The sequence below is a fragment of the Bos javanicus genome, chromosome 3 (genome assembly GCF_032452875.1).
Source record: "Bos javanicus breed banteng chromosome 3, ARS-OSU_banteng_1.0, whole genome shotgun sequence".
Classification (NCBI taxonomy): domain Eukaryota; kingdom Metazoa; phylum Chordata; class Mammalia; order Artiodactyla; family Bovidae; genus Bos; species Bos javanicus.
In genome coordinates this window covers 92581879-92605478 of record NC_083870.1, presented here as the reverse complement: position 1 = coordinate 92605478, position 23600 = coordinate 92581879, and the positions used below count along the sequence as shown (strand labels likewise).

The window sequence follows — 23600 nt, the reverse complement described above, 5'->3', positions numbered from 1 at the left end:
TCAGATGACTAGGTTGGCTAGTGCAAAGGCAGGATGCGTTCCGGTGATGGCAGCAACTCAGCAAGGCTGCAGGCTCGGAATACTGAGGAGTGGGAGGGGGAGGTGAGAGACCAGCCGAGGAGGATCAGGGTCCTCTTCCTGTACTCTGACACCCTAGGCTAACCACTGACAGTGGAATCATCAAAGAGGCCAGAAAACAAACCAGGCATGAGAACTGGTAACCTTCAGAGAACTGCATGAGTAATTAAAGAGAGGTCATACTCAGGGTCTGAGGCCAGCCTGACAAGTCACAGAGAAACTGGAGAGAACCATCAGACTGTAATCAAATGGAATAAATCTATATTGTGCTGTTGGAGAGGGGACAGGGAGTAGAGAAGATGCTGGAGCCAAAAAGCAGGAACTCCTCTTACAGAAGAATCTGGGAGCTTGTGTTTCCCAAATGGATAAAGACAGATGAGTGAAAGTGAAAGTGTTAGTCGCTCAGTCAAGTTTCCCAAATGGATAAAGCCAAATGAGTAGACTTTCCCACTGAAGCCTCAGCAAGAGGGACATACACATGGACACGCGTGTGCACACACACCACACTGGATCATGCTGATGGATAAAAGGGTCCGGGCCTCTTGATGTTTGATGTTAACAACAGGACTGACATCCCTGCCCATTGTTACTGTACCTCACAGCGAGAAGATGAAAGATACTCTCTTGCTTTCCTCTTTAGCTGGACTTGGCTGCTACAACTGTTTGGTTTGGGGCAGCTGTGCTTGCTAGGAGATGGTCCATCTCTGGTGCATCAAAAAAGTAGGCCTGCAGGAAAGGGAGACCCAGGAGAGTTAAAAAATAATGGTCCAGGTCAATGTCCTAGACTCCACGCTAAGAGCTCTTCTGGGCTCTCATGGCCCCTACATTTCCCCCACCACTCTGGTCATCACTGAACTGTCTCTATTTCTGTCTTGTACTCGACTGCACGCCTTTTAAATGTTTGCTACCATTTATTAAGCACTTGCTACCTATGACTCAATCTTCCTAACAGTCTGGTGGGGTTGTTCTCATTACTCTCATCTGACAGATGAAGAAACTGAGGCTCAGGGAGGCTGTCATTTGATCAGGCACACATGGCAGCAAGAGATGCAGGCAGGACTCACTGGTCTGTCTTTCCAACTACAAAGCTCAAGTTGTTCATCACCACAGTCTCTCCTCCGAAGACCATGTCCTTCTTGTTTCTGCATCGCCAGCCCCTCATGTAGGGCCTGGCACACTATATAAACAATCAATACTTAATGAACTGAACCAAGACAGGCTGCTGCTAAACCAGTCGGCTCCCTCTAAAGACCTTTCAAAGAAAGTGCTAGGCAGCCTCTACCTCTTAATTCTTCAGCCTGGAAATGAAAGGTTTGATAAGTGCTTCCACTCACCATCTACAATTTAACTGTCAAAAATCAGAAGGAGGTGGAAGACTGGAAAACATTAAGGAGGATCTTCCCACCTGTTTTGGTGTCTGAGAAGCCTAATGTGAGCCCAGGAAAATACCAGTCTCATAGCCTTGAATGAGGGTTGTTCGAAGGACAGGTGAACCCATTAATAAATCCGTGACCACCGCCTGCGCTTCATTCCTGCCTGGAGCAGGGACCTCAGGAAGGTGAAAAAGATAAAAAATCAGTAGGAACCATCTCATCAGCTCTACCCTCTATCAGCCAGAAGGGGGCGCCAAAACATCGCACTGGAGTTTCCCCAAGGCACTTTCTATTTCAAGTTAGCGCTTCAACAGTCCATTTCAAAAAGTTTCTAGCTGCAGACTCCCTCTAGTTTGTCACCTTCCTGGAGAAATGCTATTAGTTTTGAAAGCCTTCCTCCCCAGAGCCACTTCCAGCAGCTCTGCTTTCTGAAGAAGGAGAAGAATGGCACTAACCCGAGCAGAGGCCAGCCCACACTGCTCGCGTTTGACCCCTCCAGTTATCTCGCACGTGCTCTGGGCCAAGACGCCCCCAGGATGCAAGAATAGCAACTCACTTCCAGGCTCCTGGAGGAAACCCTCACCAGAGAGAACAAGCCAGGAATCCCAGGTTCTAAACCTGGCTCTGCTAGGAACTCACACTATGACTTTGGACAAGTCTTATCTGCAGAATGAAAGAGCTGTAAAAATAATCCCTAACTAATTTCACAAACAGGGCACAGACATTCTATCTGTAGCTGTAACCACCTCAAACATAGGCTTGCATGCATGCTCAGTCGCTTCAGTAATGTCTGACTCTGTGACCCAACAGATGGTAGCCTGCAGAGGAGCCAAACATAGGTTTGGGCATCTCCAAACATACCAGCCAAGAACACACCCTCTACTCTAGTGCCTCCTTAGTCATCCCTGCCAGGCGTATTCCAGGATCAACTTAGATCAAGTGCAGGTACAAGCGCCAAGGAGCCCTCGGCAGGTGTGGGGCTGTCATATACTTCACTGCCCTGAGGCAAACACACCAATTCATGTTTCCTGTTGGAGAGTAGAAGGCCAAGCTGTCCAGTTCACCCGGTGCCCCTCAGCTCAAGTAACTCCCCTGATCCTTTTCCTCCCATACAGTGATGATGACTGCATGCATCATGCATCCTCACAACAGCAAAAATGCCACCATGTCTTCACTTCTCCTAAGTGAGGAGGTAGGGTCCAGCTGCTGCTGCTGCTGCTGCTGCTGCTAAGTCGCTTCAGTCGTGTCCGACTCTGTGCGACCCATAGATGGCAGCCCACCAGGCTTCCCGTCCCTGGGATTCTCCAGGCAAGAACACTGGAGTGGGTTGCCATTTCCTTCTCCAATGCATGAAAGTGAAAAGTGAAAGTGAAGTCGCTCAGTCGTATCCGATAGGGTCCAGAGGGGCAAGCTAATAAGCAAAAATGTAAGGAGTGATGGAGCTGAGACTAAAGCCTGTCTCCTAATGTCTGCCTCCACCCTCCTGCATTGTGCAACTCCCCCAGAAGAGAACGGAGGCGGCCGACTCCAGGGTGGACAACAGAACCCCAAGCACGGTGGTCTCCTGGCTAAACAGACAGTTCCCCTTCCTCCAGGAGAGAAAACTGTGCCTCCCCTCCAAGAAGTCCTGTACCTGCGATTAGCTGCCTGCTCCACCGTCCAACCTGCCCATTTCTCAGAACCCTCAGAACTGGGCAGGGCAATGTCTTTTCTCCTGCCTCCTTCTCCCCTCCAACTTCTCAACCAGGCATGTGTGTGTGTGTGTGTGTGTGTGTGTGTGTGTGTGTGTGTCTCTGTGTATGGGTAAGAAGTTCAGGAGAAAGATGGGAAGCCGCCAGGGAGAGGCATCAATGAAAGGGCACTGCCCTTTTTTGTGACCCGGGACCACTCTTACTGGGGGACTCGGCAGAACAGGCCACAGAGTGGCCCTGGCAATTTCTGATAACCCAGGCCTCTTTTAATAACTTCTTTACATCTGAAAAAACTATCACAGTATGTGAAGGGTTTTCACAGCCATTTCATCGAGTCTCACTAAAGCCCATGAAATATAAATCTCCCTAACAGAAAAGGAAGCCCAGGCACTCAATGCCAAGAAGTTCCCAGTCCAGTGTTCTTTCTACTTGGTTATGATGCTCTCTTTTAGAAAACTGCTGAGTAGTAAGATGGGCAGGTAAACCCTAACTTCAGTGTCGTTTACCCCAAGAGGGAGTAGTAGGCACAGGAGGTAAAAGATCCTGGCTGCAGGTACCAAATTAAATGTGTTAACAACACTACCTCCCTGCTCTGCAGCCCTGTCTGCCTTGCTCCTCTCTATTCTTTACAGAACTGAACATGGCAATACCTTTCTCCTGCCTCCTTTCCTTCACCAACTTCTTAACAAGGAATGTAACACACACACAAAATTCTAAACAGAGATGGGAAGATGCCAGGGAGAGGTGTTACATCGAGAGAGTCAGTTTCAATGAAAAGCACATTCTTCCTCAGCAGACAGGAGGGTCACAGCATTTGAACGCATCAGTCCGGAGGTTCCAAGTACCAAACATGAAGAGTGTCACTCTGCTGCGAGTCCTCTGTCTCAAGGGGTTAAAGCTTAGGCACATGTAAAATGCATGTCAACCAACCCTGTGTTTCAGAACTTGGTACTTTCTAGGAGACTTGTTGAATGATAAAGTATTGGGATCTTATTAAAGCACTCAATGAGACTATGATTGTCTAGAGAAAATATTAAAGATCGGATACTGCCAAAGATATATTAACTCCTGTTGCAAAGCCTGACCAACGGTCTGGCCGTGTGCTATGTGGACATCTTCCTATGGGCATCAACGACCTTAACATTCTTGGACTCAAAATTTTTAAAAAACCTATACCAGGCCTGGTTACGGCTACTGGCAGCCAATTTCATACACAGTGTGTATAGAAATGAAAAAACCATCTCGTTAAGATCAAAGGAAATGGACCTAACTTATGGGCATTTACGGGACAAGTTCTAGGTTAAGTGCTTTATCTGTATTATTTTATCCTCAGAACAGTTTTCTGTGGCAAGAACTATTATACCCACGTTACAGATTAAGAGATCCAGAGAAGTTAGGTTCCCTGCCCAAGTTCACACAGCTGGTGAGAGATAGAGCTGATCTTTAACCTGGATGTGTCTAACTCAAAAAGTACATGCTCTTCCTAAAAAGATACCCAAACACATTAAACATTGTTTTAAATGTTGTTCATCTTAAAAATAACTTATCTTTTCTATTTTGACTTCATTCTCAAGTTCTCCATCTAAATATGTGCAAAAACCCAGCAAAGGCATGCAGAGGTGGAACTCCTGGACCCCTGCTCCCCAGCCTTAAGTGAAGATACTCATTCATCCCTACTTCCTCTAGCCAGACACCAAATATCAACCAAACTTCAGAAATCAGGTAAAGTCAGAAAAAAAAGAAATTAGGTAAACTCAGAGATTACAACCAAATTCTCATGACTGTTATTTCTCATCCAGCAGAGCCTATTTAAAACAATATTTATTCCAGGGAGCCAGCTTTTAAAGAACCATGGTGTCTGACAGTTTGAGGTCTTAGCGTGGCATCTAAAGCACACCAGAAGAGCATCGGAACGAGACCGTACCAAGCAGCCCACAGAAAGCAGCATGTGAAGCAACACAATCGTCACAATTGTGGCCAATGCGATGCGTCGGTTGTCCTCACGAACAGCTGGCCAAAAGGTCATTGCCAAGACAGAGCCCGAGATGGCCAGGGCAATCATAACTAGAACCCAACGGACCGCTTTCTGGGGGATGATCCACAATATCTGAAAGAAAAGGAGGGCGGGGAGGGTTTGTCAGAGTGGCATTTGTTCATTCCAGGCACATGTGCTCATAAAGGCCTGGGAGCCCATCAGCAGTGGAGCCCTTGATGCCACTTGGGTTTCCGAGCACAGCCCACAGAAATCCCACCCGTGTGCAGACCGAGGGGAACGCTTCCCTAATGAAGGGCCCAAGATGCACGGAAGGAACTAGGCTCCCCGGCCCCCATTCCCAGAAAATTTCTTAATTCTGGGGTTATTTTTTCAGATGCACATCAGTGTTAGGTTAGAAATAATGATGCCAGCTGAGTAATTGTGGCCTCACTCAGAGTAAGTGTGGTACTTACTGCCGTGGGGATATAAATGAAGAGTGAATATCCATAGACGCATACAATCTCCAAAAATGAATATGAAACGATGTTCATAACTTTACTGTTTCTCCATACAAGGAAACCCCAGAGTGCGAGAGGAACCAGCCAGGCATAGGCGTAGATGATTGTGGCTGCGATGGACACTGAGGGCGAGAAGACACAAGTTGCAATTCCACTGTCGCGCTACTTCTGGGACCCACTGGACTCACTCCCTGCAGGGGTGTCCATCTGCCTCACTGGGTCAGCGGGTGATGTCTTACTGGTTTCGGTCCCTGAGCCTGGCAAGGTACCCGATAAGCAGCAGATGCTCGATAAATGTGCCGAATCCATGTTCCTTCAGCGTCTGTCTTTGTGATGATGACTAGCAGTCTCTCCTATGGTTTCTATAATTCACTTTATAACTAACAACTAATAGTATTAAACGACTGAATTATGTACTGAAATGCTTCCGAGGACCACACTACAAGTATTTAAATACACGGAGCATTTCAATCAAATAAAAGTCAACTATCCCCTTGGAAGAACACGTCCTCTTTCCTAATATAACAAAAGCTGACACTGATTTCTTTAGCAAATTTATGAAAATACCCTGGGAACAGATTAACTTGTTCCGTGTGCTATTTAGAGTTCCTTCTGTCTCTGAAACAGGGAGTTTCAGCTCATTGATGAATTGCTTAAAATATTCTCCAATTCCACTTTCTTCTTTAAATAATCCTTGTCTCTGTGGTGCAAATGCTACTGAGTGACTCCTCAGAGCAGCAGCGTTCACTGCATTACTTACTGTCCGTCCCTCCTCCTTCCCAGCAGCAGCATGCCCTGGAGGGTTCAGCTTCACTCTTCTGGAGTGGAGGATCATAAGTGTGGCTCAGTCCACAACACCAGCCCATCAGCAGGTAATCCGTCAAATGCTCTTGGCAAGAACAAAAGCACTCCTAACAACTATGGCCAGGCTCTGGGTAAGATATGTTATTGTCCAAAACACTCTCCAGCTCCCAGAGCAGTTTTTTCGTGTAAGTAACTCTGTCACTAAGTCAAATGTAATTTTGCTGATCTACTGCCTTTTTCTTGAATAAGGAAAGGAAGAGGCAGGAAACTGCTGCTATGACGATGGCTGTCCACTGGGTGTCGGGCGTTACACTGAGTGCTTTTCTGAGAGGTGACACCGTATAACGATCAAAGCTACAGACTGTATATACAGACGCTGATCCTAGCTCTGCCACTTGCTGCTTAGTCACCAAGTAGTGTCTGATTCGTTGCCACCCCATGGGCTACTGCAGCCTGCCAGGCTGATCTGTCTGGGGGACATCCCAGGCAAGAATTGCTGGAGTGGGTTGCCACTTCCTTCTTCAAGGGATCTTCCCAACCCAGGGATTGAACCCAGATCTCCTACCTGGCAGGTGGGTTCTTTACCACTGAACCACCTCGGATGCCCAGCTCTGTCACTTATATTAATAGATGAGTGGTGAGTTACTTAACTTTCCTGCCTCAGTATCCTCATCTGTAAAATGGGAATAATAACAGTGCACTACCTTATAAGACTATTAGAATTAAATGAGTAAAAACTGTATGTTTAGAACACTGACTGATAAATAATAAATGCCCAATCAAGAATAAGCTTTTATACTGTTAAGTGATATATAAATATATTATTTCATATAAACTATATCTTTACTCCAGAGATGAGGAAATAAGACCAGAGAGCTAAGTGGTTTGGTTAGGGTCAAATAATTAATAAGTGGAGAAGCAGGATCTGACCTTGGATGTGTCACTTATACTCTTTACATAAAATGGAAAAATATTGACTGACTGATTCAATGACAACCTCACTAGCATATATATCCCAAGACACCCTGACACTGGGATGCCCAGTCCAACAGGAATAAGAACAGACAAGGACCCCCGCCCCCTGCCCTCCCCCCTTCCCTCCCAGCTTCCACACCCCCAGGTAGGGTGACTCACTCCTCTTCTCTGTCAATATACTTCTACAGACCTCTGACACAGAAATTAACACAAGCCATTCATTACAGCAATATCCAGTTACCTATTTTTCTTTACTTAACCACTGAACTACTTGAAGGCAGACTGATAGCTCATGGATAACAATGATTGAGTTAAATTTAAACCAAGATCACTTGACAAATGGAGTTGGGACTGACTCCATAACGGAAGAGAGAAGGGAAAACAGGCACGGAGAGCGGAGGGGAGGAAAGGAAGGCTACATGGACACAGAGACAGGTAAAAACATTATTCCGTAGACACATGGGTATGGCTACATACATATACGGCAACAGTTCATTTTACCAAATCCTTTTTGTACAAGGCACTATTCTAACCTCTTTACAGACACCACTTCTTTATTCTTGGTCCTATAATATAGACATTCTTATTCCCATTTCACTGACAAGGAATCTGAGGTCAAGAGAGATGAAATAATTTGCCCAACAAGGTAGAAGCTGGTGAGTAAAGCTGGAGGCAGAAGCCGATGGCTGGGGGCCCGAGCCCACGCTCTTACACAGCTTCTCAACAGGAGAGCAGGCCGTCAGGGACAGAGCAAGGGAGGGAGAGGACAGAGCAAGGAGCAAAGGCCGATCTCCTGCACAGCCAAACACTCCTACCTTGGGTGGCTGTCATCTGCAAGTCCCTAAAAGCTGTTTTTTTGCCCCCAGCTATCCAATACTGCCACATGAAAGGAAGTTTTATTTATTTTTTTGACTGCACTGCACAGTTTGTGGGATCTTAGTTCCCCAACCAGGAATCAAAGTCAGGCCCCCAGCAGTGGAAGCTCGGTATCCTAACCACTGGACCACCAGGGAAAGTCCCTAGAAAGGAAGTTTTAAAATAAGAATGTCACCCACAAGCCCATCCTCACCAGGACACTCTCACCTCTGCATTCTCCCTTCTCGGCTCTGACCGTCTGCAGACTTCTTTTAAAAAAGCTGCTACCAGCACTGGCCTAAGTTTGGATTATGAGTTCTCCATGTTGTTCTAAGTGCTTCAAAATTAATGGCTACAGACATAGCTAGCTGAGTCATCATGCCTTAAATAACAAGGCCCCTACTGCTGCTAACAGTTGGATAATACAAATAACGCTACAGTGGAGACTTTTCTACACACTGCTTTTTACTTATTTTGTACATTTTTCTTTGGAGACATTCTGATTGCTATGGGGCCTTGCCTTACAGTGTACCAGAAGAGTACACAGATTCACAATATTGTGGATATACTTAATGCCACTGAATCACATGCTTAAAAATGGTTAAAATGGAACATTTTAGGTTATTTTAACAAAACAAAAGATAAAAAGACTATGTGGATTTATATGGACAGATGATTAGTTTTGAACCCTTATACAGGAAAATGGGCTGCAGGACCTACAGACAGGGGTCCAAGAACTCACAGTTACCAACTGACAGCATTCCAAATAAGTCAAGCTATTCACCAACCTTTTCGGAATTCGGGCACATAGTGGTATGTCTTCTCTCCCAGATGGATTAAGAAGTTGGAAAGATTCCCACTGATTGCTATGGCAAAGACCAATGTGGCACATATCCAAAACGGGCCTGCAGAGCAAACCAGAAAACTCAGACAAGAAAATGACGAACCAGCTTCATGCAAGCAATGGAAAATGAACTTGAGATGGAATCAGTATTGTTAAGTGGGAATTTTCTTTTTAAAAGGTCAAATACACAACTCAGTAATTAGCTGCCTTAAAGACAGTGGGGATTGAAATGCACAAAACAAAAACACCTTCCTCAATTAGGTGAATGAAGACACTGATTTGTTTATACGTCTCTTGTTGGAAGATCATCCAAAAAAATTCATGGACGTTTTGTTAAACCTTCACAGGTTTAACAAACCTGTGGAGGATACAGGAAGCAAAGGTTACTCCCTTTACATAAGTATCAAATGTTAATGCCAGAGAAAAAAATAATTAAAATTATATAGGTCCTTTGCTGTCTAAACAAAGGAGTAGGGCAAGCTTTAGGAAAGAGTTCATTTAATCTAACAAATCACCATGGGTGTCTGTGTATGTGAGTGCGTATATAAGGCTTGCTTTTTTCCTGTGTTTTTTTAATGAAAAAGTAATACACACACACAGTGCATTGTTCAAAAGGCACAAAAGGGGATACAGAGAAAATTAACCTTCTTTCTCTCTGCTCCCTAGCTATTCATTCTCTTCCACAGAACTCACCACCATAACCAGTTTCTGGTGAACCCTGCCAGAGATTTCTATACACATAAAAGCAGATGCATATTTGTGTGTGTGCTTTAAAGAAATGCTAACATGCATATGTACTTCCACCTTATCATGTCCTGGAGATTCTACTATAGCTATTTATAAGTCACTTCAGTTGTGTCTGTCTCTCTGCGACCCTATCGACTGTAGCCCACCAGGCTCCTCTGTCCATGGAATTCTCCAGGCAAGAATACTGGGGTGGGTTGCCATGCCCTCCTCCAGGGGCCCTTCCCAACCCAGGGACTGAACCCATGTCTCTTATGTCTTCTGCATTGGCAGGCAGATTCTTCACTGCTAGCGCCACCTGGGAAGCCCATAAAATTCAGCTTATTCTTTTTAATGATTATAAAATATTCCACTAAGTGAATGAGTACACCATGCTTTAGAAGTCCCTTTCATCATTTCTCTTGATTTCATGACCACTCTTGTTTCTCCCCATCTAGAAAAAGGACTATATGAACAAATACAATTTATAAATCTAGAGATTTTAATAGATTTTAAGAATTTCATTTTTCAATTTCAGTAATATTCTGTAGGGTTTTTTCTTTTGGATAACTGTAGGCACCTTGACATATCACAAAATTAAGAAAATTACTGCACTGGGGGAGATGATTGGCAGAAATGGATGAGCACTTTTTGAGGCCAAGTTGGTTCCTGAAGGTGGGAAAGGATACACAACAAGCACTTGACTGGGGAGCTCCAAAGAGTCACCAACATCAGCTTCCCAAGCAGCGTCGCTGACTCACTAGCCTGCGGGCACTCTGTTACAGCCAAGGATCAGATCCTGTTCACTGCAGTATTCTGCATGCCTAGCACATAAACAGTGTAACAACAACCAAAAAAAAAAAAAAAAACCCTTACAACCAGTAACAGTAATTTAAAAATCCCCCAAACCTTTATTGAACAAATGAACAAAACTAACCATGTGTTACTGATGGGCCGAGACCATCGAAGCAGGCGACCACAAGCGATCAGAATATTCTAGTACCATAACTAGGAAGCACAGACTATCCCGTCCGCTGTCATTTACTACCTCCCTCCTTTGCTCTGGGCCCTGGTGCTGGGGACACAGCGATGTGTGACAGACACAGGCACTGTGTGCTGCGCTCAGGCACCCAGGAGGCGTGGCCTCCAGAGACACACACCACCTGCTCCTCCCAGGCCTGCCCCGAGGCTTCATGCTGCCTTCTCTCTTGCTCATGCCTGCCAAAGTCCTACTCCAATTGTGGGGTGGGGTGGGAGGAAGCGTTAACTTCGTTTGCATTGTGCATTTTTATATTATCAAATATTTCTAACAGAAAGAAAAGCCCAAAGAATGATAAACACAGGTGCACTCATCATGCTTAGTTTTCAAATCTTTCTCATGCTGCAGTACTACTCATATCCTTCTCCAACATGCTTCTTTTCATCGGCTACTGTTCTGAGATATGTCCTTGTTGATGCTTATAGATCAAATCCATTTCTAAAACCTACATAATTCTGTATATGAACACATCATATTTACTTTGGTCATTTCAAAATATTTGCTAATTACAAGCAATGAGGAAGCAATGAAGAATAATACTCTTCTATATGTCTTCTTATTTATCTAGGAGGAGAACTGCCAAGTTGTAGGGCAGGAGCATCTTCAGACTGCTCCAATTTGTGGCACCAGTTACATAGCCACCCACATTTTACACAAGGTCCCATGGCTCCATATCCTTGGCAACACTTGATACCAATGTTTATGAAAAGCTGACTTCAGAGTTATCGCTCCTCTGTTTAGACCCTTCAATGGCATCTCATTCAAGCTAAAGCCAAAGTCGTTACTTGCTTCCAAGACCCTACACGATGTGTCCCTCCACACTGGCCCTCTGACCTCATCTCCTAGAGGCCCTGTTCGCTCCAGCCCGGGCACACTAGTGTCTTCACTGCTCTTTGAGCACACGAGGCAAGTTCCTGCCTCAAGGCCTTTGTACATACTGAGCTCTCTCTTCCATATCATTTATTTATTTGGCTCTGCTGGGTCATAGTTACGGACGTGGGATCTAATTCACTGAACAGGGATCAAAGTGGGGCCCCTGCATTGGGAGGACAAAGTCTTGGCCACTGGACCATCAGAGAGGTCCCAGAACTCTCTTTTTCAAATGCTCTTCCCTGAGATACTTACTTGTATTGCTCCCAATTCCTTCCGGTGTTTACTCAGAATCCACCCACCTACATAAACTTCTACCGTCTCTCTTCTCCGCTTTTAAATTTTCACCTTAGCATTTATCACCAGCACACTGTGTTTCGCCTATTTTCTTTGTCTATTGTTAAACTTAGATTATAAACTGCCTCTGGGCAGGGACTTTCGTCTTTTTATTACTGCTGTACCTCCAGTGCCTAGAATAGTAAGTGCTTCATATTTGTTAACTGAATGAATAAATGAAGACAAGCCAAGTTGTATGATGGCTAAATTGATGCACATATGTGATATCCTGTTTTAGTTTTTATTTCCCTGATTACAGGCATGTGCTAAGTCACCTCAGTGGTGTCTGACTCTTTGCGACCCTATGGACTGTCGCCCGCCAGGCTCCTCTGTCCGTGGGATTCTCCAGGCAAGAATACTTGAGTTGCCATGCCCTCCTGCAGGAGACCTTCACAACCCAGGGATCGAATCGGCATGTCTTAGGTCTCCTGCACTCACAGGTGGGTTCTTTACCACTAGTGCCACCTGGGAAGCCCTATTACAGGTGTGGATAAGCATTTTTTCATGTATTTATTGGCCATTTGGGTTTCCTTTTCTGTGAATGGCTTATTTTTTGCTAGAACTTATAATTGGTTTTATTCTTATAATCAGTAGGCACTCTACATGTATTCTTGATTTTTATCTTTTGTGGGTTATGTGCTCTGAAATATTATCTTTGGTCTGTGGTTTATTTATTTATTTTACCTTGTTTATGGTTTATTTTGTGGTGTAGAAATTTTAAATTTTGGTGTAAATGTAGTCAAATTCGTTCATCTTTCCCTTAGATCCCGCAGACTGGCTCTTCTGTTATCTTGCTCCTGACCACCTTCCTCCAACCCACCCCACAAGGTCAGCCCTCTCTACTAAAAAATTTTATTTTTTCTAGTTGTACTTTTTTTTTTTTGGTTGCACTATGTGGCATGGGGGGTCTTCCCTGATCAGGGATCAAACCTGTGTCGCCTGCATTGGGAGTGCAGAGTTTTAACCACTGGACTGCCAGAGAAATCCTGTACTTTCTTTTTTTAAGCATGTCTATGAGCTCATGAGGGCTTCCCCAGTGGCTCAGATGGTAAAGAACCTGCCTGACAATGCAGGAGATGCGGGTTCGATTCCTGGGTCCAGAAGATCCCCTGGAGAAGGAAATGACAACCCACTCCAGTATTCTCGCCTGGAGAATCCTGTGGAGAGAAGAGCCTGCTGAGCTACAGTCTGTAGGGTCGCAAGGTGTCAGACAAGACTCAGAAACTAGAACAACAACATGAATTCATGAGGTTAATAGTGCTGTGTAAAGAAGAATGTTTCAGGATCAAAGGTGAGTGGAAAGGAGACTTTCCTCAGCGTCCATTAGAGCAGTTCCACTTTAACTGGTTCTAAATATTGGACAACATCCATAACATTTGATGAAAAGTTTCTGGAGCTTAAAAACACCAGTTTTACAGAATAAGTAGGGGCTTTATATTAACACTAAACCGGGTGCTGAGAGTGTGTAGTCGCTTCAGTTCTGTCTGACTCCTTGAGACCTCGTGGACTGTAGCCCACGAGGCTCTTCTGTCCAAGGAATTCTCCAGGCAAGAATACTGGAGTGGGTCACCAAGTCCTCCTCCGGGGGATTGTCCTTACCCAGGGATCAAACCCACATCTCTTATGTCTCCTGCACTGGCACCACTTAGGAAGCCCAAACCAGGGGCCAGTTCTACATCAACTATTTATAATAAATAGTCGATTGATTATATAATATTACATATTTCAAGTGTACATAGGGAGTCAAATGTTTAAAAATTATATTCCATTTTTAGTTATTATAAAATATTATCTATATTTCCTGTGCTGCATCCTTCTAGCTTATTTATTCTATACATAAGCAGTTTGTACCTCCTAACCCTCTACCCTATCCTGCCCCTCCTCCCTCCCCTCTCCCCTCTGGTAACTACTAGCTTGTTCTCTGTGTCTGTGCCTTTGTTTCTTTTCTGTTAGATTCACCAGTTTTAGTTCTTATATTCCACATATAAGTGAAATCACACAGCATGTCTTTTTCTGTCTGACTTATTGAACTAAAGTATAATACCCTCCCAGTTCATCCATAATGTTGTCCCATAAGAATGGGAGTTCTTGGTTTGACAACTTCTAACCTTAGTTTTCTCACATGGAAAACAGAGATAATAGCACTTAATACGTTGCCCTCTTGAAAGGATTAAAGAGTGTATGTACTGATTGGTACACAACAGAGTCGCATGAATTCCTTTTCCTCTTATAACCAACATGTATAACTGCTCTAATACTTACTGTTTAGGGTTGAACATATAAATTATTGAACACTGAGCATCAGGTTCTTCATTAGAAAAATGGGGATAATAGCACCTGCCTCAAAGGTCGTTGAAAGAATTAGCTATGCCCAGGTACACCACGTCTTGCGTACAGCATCTGCACACAGAAGCACTCAGAGTCTCTGGCTCTCTTCTCCCCTCAAACACAGAGGTCAACAGTGCTGGAACCCTTTCCCTCAGAGGCACTGGATGGATCTCTGGCCCCTCCTCAGACAGCAAGGAGGTTGGGATGACACCAATCCCCAGGCTCATCCCCTTACAAACTCCCACGGGGAAGCCAGCCTGCCTGAGGGGCAGAGCTGGAACTCAGCATATCAATGAGTAAGTGTAAGAGAGCCTCCTCCACACTCACCCCAACCACCAAATCCTCTAAAATTAACATCAATAATCTCCTCTATATGAAGTGACTTAATTGGTCTCAAGTTTGTGATGTCATTTAAAGACTTTCAAAGGACACACTATTGTCGTCATCATGGCATTAATCAAACACGTAACTGCCTTTTCTCCAAAATTCTTTGCAAGAGCTGCTACTGAAGCTCAGAAGAGACACATAACGCTCGTGCCCCAACAGTGTGCTTCGCCAGCTTTCGAGGCAACCCACACCCTCATCTGCATTTAGCCGGTACATGAAAAAGAACCAAAACGGCGCTACACGTACCATAGAGATCTGGATTGCTGCGGATATACAACCTTACAAAGTTTTTTCCTGGTATTGGCAAAAGAGACCCCTTTATTCTGTCAAAGACCTGCAAAACAGCATAGCAGTAAGTCTACAGATGATTTTCTTTCTTAAAGTTTAGTAAAGTTTAACTACTGCAAAATTGAAACGGTTATTAGAGCTTTTATTATTTATTATTGTTTTATTATTTCATTTAGTATTTTCAAGTGCCAATAACCCTTTACTTTTGCAGACCATATCCAGTATGCAATACCTGTCACATTACTTGACTGTTTAACAGTAGAAGAAATAAGTCTGCATTATACATCAAAAGAAAGGTGAAACTGGTTTACAGACCTGGTAAGTGTCTACATCAAAGAACGTCTGATAGTATTCAAATGTCCAGAAGGGGGAGCTTTTCTTCTGTCCAGCAAGTAACTGTCAGAGGTAAAATAAAACATAATGAACACAGAATTTCCTTATTCTAGCTACCCAGACAGAGAAAGACAGAGGATCGAAGAGAAACTCAAGAAATACAAAAGACCAAACTCTTCTATATTCATCTATCACTTTTACCATCAGTTCAGTTCAGTTCAGTTGCTCAGTCGTGTCCGACTCTTTGCGACCCCATGAATCGCAGCACGCCAGGCCTCCCTGTCCATCACCAACTCCCGGAGTTCACTCAGACTCACGTCCATCAAGTCGGTGATGCCATCCAGCCATCTCATCCTCTGTCGTCCCCTTCTCCTCCTGCCCCCAATCCCTCCCAGCATCAGTCTTTTCCAATGAGTCAACTCTTCGCATGAGGTGGCCAAAGTACTGGAGTTTCAGCTTTAGCATCATTCCTTCCAAAGAAATCCCAGGGCTGATCTCCTTCAGAATGGACTGGTTGGATCTCCTTGCAGTCCAAGGGACTCTCAAGAGTCTTCTCCAACACCACAGTTCAAAAGCATCAATTCTTCGGTGCTCAGCTTTCTTCACAGTCCAACTCTCACATCCATACATGACCACAGGAAAAACCATAGCCTTGACTAGATGGACCTTTGTTGGCAAAGTAATGTCTCTGCTTTTCAATATGCTATCTAGGTTGGTCATAACTTTCCTTCCAAGGAGTAAGCGTCTATTAATTTCATGGCTGCAGTCACCATCTGCAGTGATTTTGGAGCCCCGAAAAATAAAGTCTGACACTGTTTTCACTGTTTCCCCATCTATTTCTCATGAAGTGATGGGACCAGATGCCTTGATCTTCGTTTTCTGAATGTTGAGCTTTAAGCCAACTTTTTCACTCTCCACTTTCACTCTCATCAAGAGGCTTTTTAGTTCCTCTTCACTTTCTGCCATAAGGGTGGTGTCATCTGCATATCTGAGGTTACTGATATTTCTCCTGGCAATCTTGATTCCAGCTTGTGCTTCCTCCAGCCCAGCGTTTCTCATGATGTACTCTGCATATAAGTTAAATAAGCAGGGTGACGATATACAGCCTTGACGTACTCCTTTTCCTATTTGGAACCAGTGTGTTGTTCTATGTCCAGTTCTAACTGTTGCTTCCTGACCTGCATACAGGCTTCTCAAGAGGCAGATCAGGTGGTCTGGTATTCCCATCTCTTTGAGAATTTTCCACAGTTTATTGTGATCCACACAGTCAAAGGCTTTGGAATAGTCAATAAAGTAGAAATAGATGTTTTTCTGGAACTCTCTTGCTTTTTTGATGATCCAGTGGATGTTGGCACTTTGATCTCTGGTTCCTCTGCCTTTTCTAAAACCAGCTTGAACATCTGGAAGTTCACAGTTCACGTAATGCTGAAGCCTGGCTTGGAGAATTTTGAGCATTACTTTACAGGTGCGTGAGATGAGTGCAATTGTGCGGTAGTTTGAGCATTCTTTGGCATTGCCTTTCTTTGGGATTGGAATGAAAACTGACCTTCTCCAGTCCTGTGGCCACTGCTGAGTTTTCCAAATTTGCTGGCATATAGAGTACAGCACTTTCACAGCATCATCTTTCAGGATTTGAAATAGCTCAATTGGAATTCCATCACCTCCACTAGCTTTGTTTGTAGTGATGCTTTCTAAGGCCCACTTGACTTCACATTCTAGGATGTCTGGCTCTAGGTGAGTGATCATACCATCATGATTATCTTGGTCATTAAGATCTTTTTTGTACAGTTCTTCTGTGTATTCTTGCCATCTCTTTTAATATCTTCTGCTTCTGTTAGGTCCATACCATTTCTATCCTTTATTGAGCCCATCTTTGCATGAAATGTTCCCTTGGTATCTCTAATTTTCTTGAAGAGATCTCTAGTCTTTCATATTCTGTTGTTTTCCTCTATTTCTTTGCATTGATCGCTGAGGAAGGCTTTCTTATCTCTTCTTGCTATTCTTTGGAACTCTGCATTCAGATGCTTATATCTTTCCTTTTCTCCTTTGCTTTTCTCTTCTCTTCTTTTCACAGCTATTTGTAAGGCCTCCTCAGACAGCCATTTTGCTTTTTTGCATTTCTTTTCTATGGGGATGGTCTTGATCCCTGTCTCCCGTACAGTGTCACAAACCTCAGTCCACAGTTCATCAGGCACTCTATCTATCAGATCTAGTCCCTTAAATCTATTTCTCACTTCCACTGTATAATCATTAGGGATTTGATTTAGGTCATACCTGAATGGTCTAGTGGTTTTCCCTACTTTCTTTAAGTCTGAATTTGGCAATAAGGAGCTCATGATCTGAGCCACAGTCAGCTCCTGGTCTTGTTTTTGCTGACTGTATAGAGCTTCTCCATCTTTGGCTGCAAAGAATACAATCAATCTGATTTCGGTGTTGACCATCTGGTGATGTCCATGTGTAGAGTCTTCTCTTGTGTTGTTGAAAGAGGGTGTTTGCTTATTAAAAGGTTTTAAATCCTGGTCCCTCCACTAGGGGGCAGCTTCATCAAATCACTAGACTCATCTCAGTCTTCCTAATCTAAAAAGTATAGCTAACAGATCTGCCTTATAGGGTTATAGGGAGGATTAGATTAATTATCGGGGCTTCCCCAGTGGCTCAGTTGGTAAAGAATCCACCTGCCAATGCAGAAAATGTAAATTTGATCCCTGGGTTGGGAAGATCCCCTGGAGGAGGAAAGGGCAACCCACGCTGGTACTCTTGAGTGGGAAATCCCATAGACAGAGGAGCCTGGCAGGCTACAGTCCATGGAGTCACAAAGAGTTAGACATGACTTAGCAGCTAAACAACTCTAGTACAGAAGGACTCAGATGGCCTCAGTTTAAAGTTCCATCTGCACCTGCCAGTTGCATGTCCTGGGGCAAGTCACTTAAACTCTGCCTCCGGTTTCTCTTTTATAAAATGAGCATATGACTGCTTCCTGGCCTTTTGGCTAAGATCAAGTATAAAATGAGTATAAGAACAGTTCCTTGCATATTGGGTTGTTTTGAGGATTACATGAGATGATCCAAGTGAAGAACTTTAAATGGTATTTGGCAGCTATTAAACACTGAATGCTGCTGCTGCTGCATCACTTCAGTCATGTCCGACTCTGTGTGACCCCACAGACGGCAGCCCACCAGGCTCCCCTGTCCCTGGGATTCTCCAGGCAAGAACACTGGAGTGGGCTGCCATCGCCTTCTCCGTAAACACTGAATAAATGTCAGCTATTGTGATTATAATGATGAGAAGAGTCAATATATTACTTTCAGATGAGGAAATCCAGGCTTAGGGAAATTAAAATATCTTACCCAAGACCACAGAGCTATTACTACTGGCCAGACCAGGACTCAAACTCAGGCTCCTAAGTCTGAGCTCTTGCTGTGATATCTAGTATATACTGGTATTTAATTTGGCATAAACTTTGGTACTTCTTTTCATATTTCATGGAGTTCCACAAAGCACACCCAGCTCTCCACTATTTCATAAGCCTGTGAACACACTGCTACAAATCGAGTACCCCTCTAGTGAATCACAAGCATGATCCATTTATAAAATATTACTAGAAATACTACTCGGCTGGCCAAAAAGTTCCTGGCACACAGGAAACTGCAATAAATGCATGCATGAGGTTTTTAAAACTTCAAAGAAAAAAAAAATTTCAAACACAAGTCCAAACCTCAGTTTTGTCAGAGTCATCGTTTCCTAGTAACTCATCATCTTCTTCTCTCCCCAAGCCTCTTAGGGGTCCTGGCTTATGCTTTGGGGTTTCACCAGGATCCTCGATGCTGATTGTGGTGGCATCTGGGTTTGCTGCTAGGGAAGTGGTTGTATCACCAAATTCTGAAATCAATTAGAGCACAAGGGTATCAGAGACCTTACTATTAACTTCAAGTCGATCTGTTACAACCTCAGCTTTGCTATAGACCCTAGCTGAGACAAATGGCAAAAGGCTCTGAAAAAAACTCATAGAAAACAAACTGACACAGAAAAATGATTATAAAGACAACAGAATTTGAAGTCAGACCTGAATTGTAGTCCTGGTTAAATTACTAAGTATTCAAGCCTGAGTAAGTAACTTAACCTTGATAAGCTTCAGTGTTCCCATCTCTTCCATAGCGAGAATAATATATAAGGAATTGGGGGAAAGTTAGGAGTATTACCATAAGTAAAGTCCTCAGGAGAGTGCCTAGCCCATATCAAGTAACCAACCTAACCCTCTCTTCTTTGATTCAAATTCAAAAAAAATTTAATGGAAGTTATTTTTTTCCAATAAATCCCATGTGATCCCTACAGGAAACATGGAGACAAAAATGAAAGTAGAAATGACAGAATAAAAACCACTCTTTCGTGTGCGTGCTTTGTCGCTTCAGCTGTGCCCGCCTCTGTGCAATGCTATGGACTGTAGCCTGCCAGGCTCCTCTGTCCACAGGGTTCTCCAAGGCAAGAATACTGGAGTGGGTTGCCATGCCTTCCTCCAGGGGATCTTCCTGACCCAGGGATCAAACTCCTGGCGACTCCTGTGTCTTCTGCATTGCAGCCAGATTTTTTTTTTTTTTACCACTGAGCCACCCAGGAAGCCCCCCAAAATCACTCTTAGTCCCACCCATATAAAACTAACACTATTAACTTTTGGTATACTTCCTTTTCTCTGTACAGTAGATTCGTACCAGTGATGATCATTCATTCAGCAAATATTTACTATATGCCTACAACTGCCAAGTACTGACTTAGGATGTGATAGCATACTATGTAAACAATTTTGTATGCTGCTCCGTCTACTGGGGATTATACAAAAATGACTTTTTCATGTTATATCAGTCTTTACAATGAACATTTATGTGTCTACATAGTAGTCATTGAGCTGGAGGTGGGAAGATTAGGAGAGAGACACCACAAGTTAATACAACTATTCCACTGCTATTGGATGTTTAGGTTGCTTCCCACTTTTATTAGAACAAATAACACTGTTAAGAGTATCTGTGCAGACAAAGTTTTAGGGCTTATTGCCTTAGTATGAACACTATCTTAAAGAAATGGGAATACCAAACCACCTTACCTGCCTCCGCTGCCTCCTGTGCAACCTGTATGCAGGTCAAGAAGCAACAGTTAGAATCAGACATGGAACAACAGACTGGTTCCAAATTGGGAAAGGAGTACGCCAAGGCTGTATATTGTCACCCTGCTTATTTAACTTACAGGCAGAGTACATTCACAAGAAATGCTGGGCTGGATGAACCACAAGCTGGAATCAAGATTTCCAGAAGAAATATCAATAATTTCAGATATGCTGATGACACCACCCTTATGGCAGAAAGTGAAGAGGAATTAAAGAGCCACTTGACGAAGGTGAAAGAAGAGAGTGAAAAAGCTGGCTTAAAACTCAACATTCAAAAAACTAAGATCATGGCATCTGGTCCCATCATGTGGCAAACAGATGGGGAAACAATGGAAACAGTGACAGACTTTATTTTCCTGGGCTCCAAAAATCACTGCAGATGGTGACTGCAGCCACAAAATTAAAAGACACTTGCTCCTTGGAAGAAAAGCTATGACAAACCTAGACAGCATATTAAAAAGCAGGGACATTACTTTGTTAACAAAAGTCCATCTAGTCAAGGCCATGGTTTTTCCAGTAGTCATGTACAGATGTGAGAGTTGGACCATAAAGAAGGTTGAAAGCCGCAGATTTGATGCTTTTGAACTGTGGTCCTGGAGAAGACTCTTGAGAGTCCCTTGGACTGCAAGGAGATCAAACCAGTCAATCCTAAAGGAAATTAATCCTGTATATTCATTAGAAGGCTAAACCTGCAGCTCCAATACTTTGGCCACCTGATGCGAAGGGCTGACTTGTTAGAAAAGACCTAGATGCTGGCAAAGACTGAAGGCAGGAGGAGAAGGGGACAACAGAGGATGAGATGGTTGGATGGCATCACCGATTCAATGGTCATGAGTTTGAGCAAGCTCCGGGAGATGATGAAGGACAGGAAAGCCTGGCGTGCTGCAGTCTGTGGGGTCGCAAAGAGTCAGACACGACTGAGTGACTGAAGAACAACAATGAACATTATCGGCGTGATCACTAGGTCAAAGGGTACAAATCATTTTTAAGGCTCTTGAGCCATATTGCTAAACCGCTCTCCAAAAGAACCTTGCCCATTCATGTCCACCAGCAATGATCATGACTTCCTATCTCCGGGCATCCTAACAAACTTTATTTAGCCACTCAGATAAAATTCAGGATAGCTGTGGAATCTGACAGGTCTAAGGAGAAGTCAGGAAGACCCCTGGAGAAGGAAAAGTCAGGAAGACCCCTGGAGAAGGAAATGACAACCCACCCCAGTATTCTTGCCTGAGAAATCCCTTGGACAGAGGAGACTGGCAGGCTACAGTCCGTGGGGTTGCAAAAGAGTCATAAACCTTAGCAACTAAATAGCAACAACAATAAAAGGAAGGGTATCAACAGGGCACCACTCGAACACTGCAAGCATGGCAGTGGGATGGGGTGCTTGTATAACTGAGCCCAATCTTATTGGCTTTCAGCTATGCAAATAGTTTTGTGGAGAGAAATAAAGTGACTGAAATTAATGAGGTGGCTGATACCTAACAATTACTCGAGTTTCGGTCTCCAGTGTTTTGGCCGCATGAGGCTCTGAAGTGAGACGGTCCTTTGTGTAAGATAAACTAGCACTCCATGACCTTGGGCAAATTACTCCATATCTCTGAGTCTCGGTTTCTTCAACTATAAAATGTAGATAATACTTATCTCACAGAGATTTTGAGGATGATATGAGATAACAATAAATATTTTCATAGCTATCATTTATTGACTGGGCAGGGCACTGACATTTTAAAAAATGGTTATAACTTTGCCTGAGAGAATCAGACCAAGGAAGATATATTTAAGTCTCATATTTAAAAAGCAGTAGTTTACCAGAGGAACAACATGCCAGAAGGAGGAACGGAGACTGTAACTTTAGAGGTACCAAGTCCAAAGAGGTTCAGAGGAGGGAGATAACTCCTCGAGCTGCCCTATGAGAAGGATGGCCAGAAGCGGTGGGGACAGCATCTGACGCCAAGGAGTACAGGATGAGCAAGACTCAGAAGATGGAAAACATGTCCCGTGTGTGAAGAACAGCAGGCGGCCTAGCTCGATTTGAATGTAGGATGTGTGTACCTCGCACACGATGACTGTTCACACATTCTGCTCTGTAGCGGTCATTCTTGTCCATCTCAGCCCCTTGAGGGCAAGACAGGTGTGCTTCTTATTTCTGCCACCAGCACCACCTGCTTCTACGTTTTCTGCTGTGTTTTGCCTCTGCTCCTTTCCTGATATGTCTCCCATCTGCAGGACCCTGACCTCCACTTTTTCATTTAACACCATTCTTCCTCGGAGAAGCTTTCCATGACCCCCACAGCATCTTATGTTCTCTTCCAAACAGCAATTAAGTCCTGTGTGACTTAGTTTCTGCCTCCCCTCAAATCTGACCTTATGACAGCCTCCCCCACCATCTGTGCTCTGGTACATTGGCCTTCTTTTAATTCCTTGGGGAAAAATATGAAACAAACTCCCACTCTTCTCAAGTACTTTGCACATGCTGTTCTTTAGACTTGAACTTTCATGCCCTGTACTCCCAGATAGGATGATCAAGGAAGGCCTCTGGAATGACATGAGATTTGAGCAGAGCAAGGGAACGAGTCACATGGCTATCTGCGGTAAGAATGTCCTAACCAGGAAGATGGCACAAAAGCCCTAAGTGTACCTGATGTCTAGGAGGGACAGTGATGAGGCGCATGTGGGGAGGCAGAAAGAAAGGGCTAGAGTAGTACAAAATGAAATCGGAGGCCTGGATCATGAGGGCCTCCTAAGCACAGAAAGGGCTCCGCCTTCCATTCCCAGTGAGATGGAGCCACTGAAAGGTTTTGGAGGAATGGCATGATCTGACTTGGTTTTAAAGGACTACTCTGGATGCAAAACACAGACTGCAGAAAGGTAAGGGAAGATACGGGAAGATGTGAAGGAAGGAAAGGGCTATAATCCAGACATGAGGTGATGGTGACCTTGAGCATGGTAGGAGAATGGTAGAGGTGGAAAGCAATGGTCAGGTGCTGGATGTATTTTGAAGACGGTGTTGACAGTATTAGCTGAT

The 23600-nt window shown here is 43.9% G+C and overlaps 1 protein-coding gene across 7 annotated transcripts in view; it reads right to left on the bottom strand.

Moving 5' to 3' along the window:
- Positions 1–23600, bottom strand: part of YIPF1 (Yip1 domain family member 1) — a 47318-nt gene that overhangs the window by 13808 nt on the left and 9910 nt on the right. For all 7 annotated transcript variants that reach the window (XM_061411885.1, XM_061411884.1, XM_061411881.1 and 4 more), the window contains exons 3-9: positions 19133–19296; positions 15400–15480; positions 15043–15130; positions 9058–9174; positions 5591–5757; positions 5067–5249; positions 674–804 (exon numbers count right to left, since the gene is read on the bottom strand). In XM_061411885.1, coding sequence (XP_061267869.1) covers positions 715–804; positions 5067–5249; positions 5591–5757; positions 9058–9174; positions 15043–15130; positions 15400–15480; positions 19133–19296 — 890 coding nt within the window. In that variant the 3' untranslated portion in view covers positions 674–714. The remainder of the gene's footprint in view (positions 1–673; positions 805–5066; positions 5250–5590; positions 5758–9057; positions 9175–15042; positions 15131–15399; positions 15481–19132; positions 19297–23600) is intronic.